Source organism: Gymnoscopelus microlampas, assembly GCF_963454915.1.
Source record: "Gymnoscopelus microlampas genome assembly, chromosome: 16".
NCBI lineage: Eukaryota > Metazoa > Chordata > Actinopteri > Myctophiformes > Myctophidae > Gymnoscopelus > Gymnoscopelus microlampas.
In genome coordinates this window covers 15,309,667-15,319,666 of record NC_139953.1, presented here as the reverse complement: position 1 = coordinate 15,319,666, position 10,000 = coordinate 15,309,667, and the positions used below count along the sequence as shown (strand labels likewise).

The window sequence follows — 10,000 nt, the reverse complement described above, 5'->3', positions numbered from 1 at the left end:
TCTTTCTCTCACTCACTCTCTCTCACACACACACACACACACACATGCTGGCCGCACATAACATGCTCATTCACACATCACTGAGAGAATATCCATGTCTTGATGCTGAAACACTGCAGTACATCTGTAAAGGGGAGATGAAAGCTTCAAGCTCAAGCCAGGAAAAATAAAACGCAGAGCCGTTTCAACGCACCACCGGCCTCTCAACAACCATGAGCTCCCACTCCAAAACCATGAGGGGATTCCAAAGCCACGGCCTTTCTAAACCATACGCACAGTAAATTCTTCAGTGTTCAGTGCTCTGAGAGATTACAAATGGAACCAAAATAATGGACCCTTAAGGTAGATTTTATGCTTAAGTTTCGAGCGTGCAGAGTCGAGGGGGAGACAGAAGACCTCGCCCCACGGGCAGGGCGGTCCGCTCTGTGTAGGAGTCTGTCACGCTAACTACCAGAGCTTAGCGAGACATTTGGTTATTTGGAATATATAAATTAACACTGAGGGTTTTATTGAGTACTCTCTCACCAAAGCTGCATTGATATAGTCTACTACTCTGTATGGAGAAGCTTGGATCTTATCTGAGTAGGCTCCCTTTACTGTATGGGGGCGGTCATAGCTTGGGGATGGCCATAGCTTAATGGGTAGAGAGGCTGACTGTCTGATAATCAGAAGCTCACCAGTTCGCCTCCTGGCCTGCCCAGCATACATCTTGAAATGTCCCTGACTTACTGATCAAGACACTTATCCCCCAACAGCTCCCCTCAAGTGCCTCTGAGCAGCCATCAGCTGGGTGAAGCTGAAACTGAATCTCCCACAGAATTACTCTACCTTCTTTGGCAAAGTTCGAAAAGCTCAACGATGTAATTTTGAGACAGAGCGACGAGCCAGTCAGAAGCGTGCTGAGCTCTGAAGTAGGCGTAGGTAGAATGGTCCTAAGTGTGTTTATACCTAGCTGTGTGTGCACATGCCTTTGTGTGTGTGTGTGTGTGTGTGTGTGTGTGTGTGTGTGTGTGTGTGTGTGTGTGTGTGTGTGTGTGTGTGTGTGTGTGTGTGTGTGTGTGTGTGTGTGTGTGTGTGTGTGTGTGTGTGTGTGTGTGTGTGTGTGTGTGTGTGTGTGTGTGTGTGTGTGTGCGTGCGTGCGTGTGCGTGTGTGTTCTCAAAGCAGGAGGTTGGGTCAATTACCTCAAGACTACTGTACGGAAGTAGTGAATATTGATAACCAGGTTTTAACCCATTCAAACCAGGAACGCATCTGTGTAACCACTTTATCCACATTTTTACACTGCCGCGCTACGAGCTTGTAGAAATATTTGTGCAAATATTTGAATATGTATGTTTTTAAAGGGAAAATGTTTTACTCAAATCTTTGCTTCTGGAGGTCCCTGGAACAAAATGTTTTAGAAAATATATTCAAAGATTTGCACAAATGCTCAAGATTTTTCAAAAATAGCAGATCTACAAGCTCATAGCGTGGCACTCGGTGCCGCGCTATGAGCTTGTATATCTGCTATTTTTGAACAGGCAAAGAAACAAAATGACACACAGATGCGTTCCCGGTCTTAATGGGTTAAACTAGTAGTTGCTAGTTGTACTGTAGGTGTGAAATTAATCGGGCTTGTGCAACTGCATGACCTATTTCTTACCTAAAGTGTAAATCCTTCACAAACAAGCTGCCAGAGATGAGCATTGAGTAGTCTGTTCACCTCCTCCCTCTCAGTGAGCTCCCCAGCCTGGAACAGCTACTCGCTTTGATCTGCTTGGACCACCAGAACTCACACTGGAGCAAAGCTCGCTTATTTAGGAGGATGCCAACCATGACATGTGCAGTACACACCCAATTTATTGCATTTTGCAAATGTGTGCACTGTGAACATTCGCTCGATGCTGCTGGTGTGAATTCAGCGTAACGACTTAAATTGGGAGAAATGGGGGCCGGGGGGGGGGGGGGGGGGCATAATTGGCTACTCAAAATTTAGAAGTGAAAAAAAAATAATGTTTTGGTCAGTTTGAGGTTATTGCCATGGCGTGGGCATCTGGTTAGACTGATAAGCCCCCCAACCCACACACACACACACACACGCGCACACGCACACACGCACACACCACCCGATGCTGGGAGTGGTGGTATTAAAGGTAATGTCAGGGCAGGGTTGGAAACTGGGGTAATGGAAGATGTAAGTTGAAAAGTTTAAGAAAGTGAGAGGTCGAAGAGTAGGAAGTATTGGAGGCAGAAAAAGGAAGTGAGAGAGCGGCAGGGCAAAGAAGGTAGAGAGAAATTTCAAAGTCTTGTTAAGAAGGTAGAAATGAGCAGTGAGGGGTGGGCGAGATGGAAGTAGAGGAGATGAAATGGAAGTAATAAAAAGGTTAAGCTGGGCTCGCACTACAGTAGATTTAAAATTCAAACCGATTTTGAAATCAGGTTGCATCACACATGAGGAGAATCTTAACAGATTCTCGAGGTTCAAGGTTGTTCTTTATGGTTGCATCATGTGCAACCATAGAGTAAATCATACATAAGAGTAAATCTTATTTTTTTTGGGGCATTGTTGCAATGATGGATATCATTCCTTAGGCCAGGGGTTTTGTCCCCTAACTAGGAACCTCGTATCAAATGAGTCTGTCCTAATAGGGACACCGACATGAAAAAATGTTTTGGCATGAATTAAATTGTCATAATTTTGCATTATTTATAACTAGACCAGTTGACTGTTGGGCACACCAGTTTTTTTTTTCTCTGTAGCACTTTTAGATTTGCTTAAAAATGTAAAGTGTGTTATAAATAAAATGTATTATTGTTATTATTATGTATTTTTGTGCTGTGGGTACGCCGACAGTGAGCGGAGAGGAGAGTGACTGTGGAAGTGGGTCACAGTGGCCCTGACGTGATGTAAAGTGACGTGGACGCGCTGAGAGAGGGACGGGCCACCGTCTGCGTCATGTTTTGTCTCGCATGCACGCACGGTCACACGCGCACACACACACACACACACACACACACACACACACACACACACACACACACGGATACATGCCTACACATATACACGGTGATATCCGTGCCAAACATGCGCACGTGCACACACACATCACCTCATTTCATTGGATAAACAACACTTGCACAGCGGTAAAAATAGCTCACCAGATTGTGCGAGGACAAGGTTTCCCCTTGTATCTGTCTCATTCTCCTCCACCCCCTTCTCTCTCTCTCTCTGTCTCTCTCTCTCTATCTCTCTGCTTTGGAGATGATGTATGTTGAAATGAATTGAATTGAAAATACTTATTGTCTACTTTTTGCCTGCAAAATAAACCGATTAAAACAGATTTGCATAAAAACACAATAGAAGCAACAATAAAAAGGAGCACCAAGTAGTCCATGGTGAGGTATGATTTAGGGTCAAAATTTAGATTTTAAATTTTAAATATAAAATGCTGTCTGCTGCAGTAGCAGGCTGGCTTAAAAGAATAGCTGTCTGATTCATTTATTTTATGAGTGTTTGCAGCCTGTAATTGTACTTCACACTTTAATTACTTTGGAAAGCTTTGCATCGTTTTTGACACTAAGGTACCAGGAACCAGGACGCAATGTTAAAAGTGACACTACTTTAAGTTAGGGATTGGTATTCTCTTTAGCTAAATTCCTTAGTTCCTGCATAGCAGGAAGAGTCTTTGCTGGGCATTTTTGTAGATTCATTCCATATGATCTGTTAAGGTAAAAGAAGGGTCTAATTATACAGTACCCTTGTGTTTGAACAACCTTGTGTTAGTTGGGCATTGTTAAAGTGTGTCTGTGTAGTCATTTGTGTCTGTTGTGCTTCCCTGCTGTGAGTGTGAATACAGTAAATCTGTGCATAATTTAAGCACAACCACTTAATCACATGTCATGAAGTGATTTAACATCCATCTCTCACTCCCTCCTGACACATCAACAGCGTAGAGGAATGGAAAGGGAGATAGGGTAGTGGGCACTATCGTTGTCTGGAGAAAACTGTCGCCACATATTGCTCAGAGTGGTTGGGTATCCTCGCTTTGGTCCAACGCAGGCATTTGCTGGACTGGTGGTAGTGGTGAGCCTGGCACATGAAGGTGTAGAACTCAAGTAATTTTGATTCTCTTCTGAATCTAGAAGAGCACTCCTTTTTAATTGGCCGATAAGGCGCTGAGAGGAGCTTCATGTGATCTGTGGGCTCACAGATTGAGGATTCCCCACCTCTTCAAGCAATATGGAATAATAAGTATATCAAGAAATATTTCCACAACTCTTTTCCCACTCATAAAGCAGTGGTGGACGTTTCTCTTCTCTTCCTTTCTCTCTGTCAGTCTAGTATAGGCCTGTCGGTTCGCTGTCGGACCACGGTGGTCATGGCTGAGGAACCTTCATTCTTAATCGGCTTGAGGTCTGGCTGCAGGTTAGTCCAACAGATTGATCCAGATTAGAGGGTCACAGGCCAGGGAGAGGGGATTATCAGCCCGGGTCACTGCAGCTCTCCCCATCTAGCTGGCCAACAATCATCTATGCAGCCAGCCCACTGTCCAGAGCTGTCTGCCACAGCTCCCCTCCTCTTGAAAAACCACAGAGGTCTGACTGAGAATGTGGACCAACTGACCCGGCTGGACAAACTGGTCACAATGCTTCTTCATTCGGGTCCCCTTTCAGGCTTAGGGAGTCAAATAGTTTTGTTTTGTTTCCCTTGTGTAAAGGGTTTTATCTGTGGGTAAATGTTTTTGGTTGTACTGCATATGCAGTCGACTTTTAGTGTCATGTTGCCTGCTACAGCATTATTATGCTAATCAGCGGTATGCTCTCTGTGAAGTTGGCACATGTCAATTTTAATTTACAATTAAAGTCCACTCCAGAGAAAGTGTATTAACCCTGATCCTGGTCTCACGTCAGCTTGGTGACATCTGCGTTCACAAAACTGCAGGACCAGGGTGTAACTAATGCCTGGGACTGATTGTGTATCAGTGAGAGTCTAATCCAGGCTGCCCCTGACCGATATGTGAAATGGTGGCGGTCCTGCAGAATAGCACCCCCTGGCCACAGAATGTGGAAGAAATAGGTTCTAGGTTAATTAACGGAGCAGCCTGTTATACTGGTTTGGGTCAGTTACATAATTTGTAAACAAATTGTTTTGTTTTTCAAGCCTTGAGTCACCCATCACTCAGTGTGTGTGTGTGTGTGTGTGTGTGTGTGTGTGTGTGTGTGTGTGTGTGTGTGTGTGTGTACAGTGTGTGTGTGTGGGGAGAGTGCATGTGCTTGTACTGGTGTGTGTTTTAGTGACTCTTTCATTCCATCTGTTTCTTTGCATGTGTGATATTTCTACAGGCAGCAATTTCTGTATCATCCAACCAACCAGACACCCTTCAGACTTTCTCCTCACCTACCCATCCCACTGCTGTCTGTGGAACTGTCCCTAGCGCACCTCCACTAGCTCTGTACTTTCATGTACAATATCAAAACTGTGTGTGTGCGTGTGTGTGTGTGTGTGTGCTCCTGACGAGCTGTCTGTGGAGTTCCTCTCGATACTTCTGCTTTGATCTGGTTGTAAATTAAACATGCTTCTTTTAGAGAACTGGCCTCTGTGCTCTCCAGCACAGTTAAATCACGCCTCCACGTTCTCCCAGGCGGAGCTGCCGCCCCCAATCTGAACTCGCCAAAGTTGATTCAAGTTCATGTAATGTGCTCGTTTGATGCAACACAAAGTTGTGTAGTTGTGACTATGTTGAAATTAAAGAGCACAATGTCATATCAAACATTTGACATAGAAATGAGTTATATACTGTAAAAAATATGTCTTTTGCCTGTTGAAAATCCACCCATGGAGACATCCACTCTTACTGTAGGTGACACAAACCTAAAATCTAATATCATATTTTTTACCTAATACCTCCTCAATATCAATCTCATGATTGAGATTTATGATGAATAATAACCAGTAATGCCTGTATGAGAACTACGTGGGTAAAGCAAATAATAGAACAACTAACAGTCAGGTAAATTCAGAACATTACATCCCTTGACTGTAATGCAAGGAAAAGACAACACTTATGTTAAATAATTGACTGCAAAATACTACTGTAAACCAAAATACATTTCTGATCTTGTGCGATATCATGAACCATCCAGACCTCTTGGGTCATCTGCGTTTTTATGCACCACATCTGAAACAAACTCCCAGAAAACTGCAGGTCTGCTGCCACTCTTAGTTCTTTTAACCCATTAAGACCGGGAACGCATCTGTGTCATTTTAGATTTCTTCGGCTATTAAAAAATAGCAGATATACAAGCTCGCACCGCGCTATGAGCTTGTAGATCTGCTAATTTTGTTTTAATCTTGAAAATTATTTTTTTATATTTTTTTTCCGAAAACGTTTAAAAACGGCCTCAGGTCTTAATGGGTTAAAACAGCTAAAGACCTTTCTGTTTGCCGCTACCTTTCATTGAGGTTCATTTTTTTTGTGTGTGGCTGAAGTGATGAAAAATGCCTGTAATCAGAAATGATCTCCGCTGAAACATCAGCAAACTACTGCACATATTTTACATAGTACACTTTGATGTATGGGTGACTGGAGTCTCCGTTCACAAAGTGTTTCCCAAAGAGCATGTCAACCGTCTGAGCGCTGTGGGGTCATTTTGCTCCATCGGTCCTGTCTGACTGTATTACCCTTCATGGTCTTTAAAATGCAAATCTCTCCTCTCTCTCTTTCTCTCTGCCAGACTCCTCTTCCAACTACATCAGACAGCTGGAGACGAAAGTGCGCATTCTAGAGGACGACAACAATAAGCTTCTCTCTCAGGTGAGGTCATGTGCATTCACACGCACATACAGTAGCACTCATAAACTGTATAATGCAGTGCTGTTGCATCCAAAATATCAGTGTATGAGTTGCATAGACATTCAATAAACCATACAAAAGAATAAAGCCTGTCCCAGCGGTTGGTATATCTACCCTCTCGTACCGCCCTCTCTCACGGCGTCGAGGCGTCATCATCAGGACACACATATATGATACAATGGCGACAGCTACGAGACCAAACGGTGGCTCGATGCTTCTCTGCAACTGCCTCTTCTTCATAGCAGGGCTGCGTGTTTATCCAATGTTTAATTCATGGGGAGTCAGTAAGCTTCCGTAAGGAGCCGTAACGTTGGACCCCGAGGCGGATTGTCGGAGCAGCGGAGAGGCGCTGAGAGGAGGAGGAGGAAGAGGAGAGAAGAGAAAAATGAGCAGGGAAAGCGACAGTTACAGGGGAGATTGTGGGAGTGGAGGGGAGAAAGTGACACTTCCAGTTCACCTGGAGGTCACGTCTTCGCTTGAGTTGTTTGTATATGGAGTATGAACATGTATATGGAGTATGAACATCTGTATAGAACGATGACCAGTGACATGTATATGGAGTGTAAACGATAACCATTGACAAGGTTCCCTATTTAGGTTGTCATTTATTTTGCCTCTTTGAAATGTATTCATACGAGAGAGAGTATAAATACTGAAAAAAAGAGCTTGTACCTCAACAATGGGATTTCTCAGTGGAGTGCTAAACCCAAAATCCAATATATCAAAAACAGGAATCAAAATCCCCAAAAGGCAGCGCATACAAAATTTCAAGTCAATGGAGGACAAAGTACTCACATTTCCACTTTTGTTTTTATTATTGGCATACACCAATAAACGTAATGATTACGCTTTTCGGCCAAGAGCCATCATCAGAGCATTAACACATACTGTACATTCAACTCAATTAGCAGTAAACTGCAGTAGAATTGTCTTTCTCTAACTATTCGAAAATATTCTTTTCATTACTGTATGTGACTCATCTGGTTTCAACTCAGATGCAGTTACATGGATAAGTATTAGTAAGCCTTTGTTTCTCTTTTCTTATGCTTATTTTTTTCTGCCCAATTATCGCTTGGCAGATACATGACCCTGTGAGTAGGCAAAAGTGCATGTGGGTGGGCGTCACTGACACGAAGCCCCAGTGATCCAAGTAATTATCTCCGAAGTGCTGCAATTAGGAGCTACACGTTGTCTTATACTGCTTTAATGTCGGGTATCTAATATTAACCTCGGTTTTTGAGATGACACTGCTTTTAAAATCATAGCTTGGCTGAATATTTATTTTGAATCACCGTGGTAGGCACCGAAAAACCAGCTGTGATTTCAAGCGGTGTGGTACACTTCAAATGATTAACAGCTCCACGCTGGGAAAGGCACGCACGCCATAAGATAATATTAGCAAAAGTCTGTGTAGTGCAAAAGTGTTACAGAGAAGCATCTGTAAAATAAACAACTTGAACATGATGCATGATTAAACCCTGCCGTCGGTAGTGTACCTTTTTTATTTACAGTGACTTAAGAGAGCTTTGAATCAAACTATCAAGTGTTACACATGCATACTGTCATCCACAATGTTTTCCTTTTCAGCAACTTGGCCACTGGACAATTGTTCAAGTCACTATCTGGGTAACCAGTAACGGATAATAAGTCCAATAACAGGCCAACATACATCAACATTTTTTTCTCTCCACAGGCTTATAGCCGGTATAGCTTATCACAGATACCATCCAAGAAGGTAACTCTCTCCTGTATGCCACTGATTGTCTTACTTTTCCTGAAACGCTACTCTGCTGAGCTCAATGGGGCCTGCTTCTTTTTTTTCTCCTTGTTCTGTTAGTCTGTATGTCTTTCCGGTGATGGGACTTTCACAGCTGTTGGCTTGCTGCAAGAACACGCGGACGTTGTTTTTAATCTTCTGCTAGCATGGCAAAATAAACACATGCACAAGGGTGGCACCGGCTGTGTGTGGCCTGGTCTTGGCAAGGTGCCTTCCATTTGTTCCCAGTGCTGTTCTGCGGAGCACAGCACAGTGGGGTGGCTTGGTACAAGGTAGCCTGTAGGTGAATGAATGCTAGATTGTGCTTTGGTGCATGAACGCCACTCGCTTGTCCAGGCTTGTCAGGACGTCTGGTGGGGTAAATAATTTAAGGTACGTGGGGGGGGGGGGGGGGGGGGGGGGGGGGGTAGGTAGATCCTAGCATCCATTATGCATGGCGGACAACTGGCACGAGGGTGTGTAATTGGAGAATGTAGGATTGTATTAAATATTTATGAATGTTATCTTGTCGTTTTTGTCATTCAGAAATGTAATGTTGTCTGTCTTGTTCCGAGCGAGACTTGAAATGAAGTTATCAGGGCCTGCTCTGGTTCATTTAATTGGGTGATACAAATGGTGCATTTGTTAGATTACTATTACTGTAGTATCATATGACGTGTATATTGTTGCACACATATTATTTTACCTTTTATTCTGCAGTAGATTCCCACGTCACTGTTATGCAAGAGCCTGCTTACTGGTGTGTCTCAATACTCACAGGTGGTTTACAACGGATTATTTGCCTCAATGGACCTATATATTACCTAACATCCCACGTGGTGAAACTGGCGTTCGAGTGAAGCCTGTGTTGACCATGAAGGAAACAACAGCAGTTTATCAGAGGAATGTTGACCCGCCACACCAGCTCGTCTGATTGGTTTTAAAAAATGTCATAAAAGGGACTAGAGAAATGAAAAACACCGAAGCACATGGCCATGGACATAGAGACGCGTGTGTGAAGTGTGTCAAAATATGCAGCACTTGGTGTGACATTTTCTTGCCGGTACTCTGATACTCTGTCATCAACAAGAGAGTGCTCGGCATGACTCACAGAAGTTAATGATTTATATGACAGATTACCTCCCATCCATTTACTGAAGCCAAATTGACCTTGCTGAAACTGTGCTCAGGAGATCTTAAAATGGCGAGAGACCGATGAACAATGACTGAATGATTGGCTAAGGCACAGTATCAGATACATTATGAAGTCAGAAACATATTTGAACATGGATCTCTGCTTGATGTATCATTTGTTACAGATTTTACACAAATCTTTCTTTGGTGCCGAGCCAAACTGTAAAATACAGAAGTACAATTTATAAAGGAGGGCTCGTGCAACTCTACTGTGCT

At 43.3% G+C, this 10,000-nt stretch overlaps 1 protein-coding gene across 3 annotated transcripts in view; it reads left to right on the top strand.

Annotated features, from left to right (window-relative positions):
- ccdc85cb (coiled-coil domain containing 85C, b) overlaps positions 1–10,000 on the top strand; it is a 56,945-nt gene that overhangs the window by 34,947 nt on the left and 11,998 nt on the right. For 2 of the 3 annotated variants that reach the window (XM_084081924.1, XM_084081923.1), the window contains exons 3-4: positions 6,716–6,795; positions 8,528–8,569. In XM_084081924.1, the coding sequence (XP_083938050.1) occupies positions 6,716–6,795; positions 8,528–8,569 (122 nt within the window). The remainder of the gene's footprint in view (positions 1–6,715; positions 6,796–8,527; positions 8,570–10,000) is intronic. The other variant, XM_084081925.1, reaches the window with a different exon arrangement.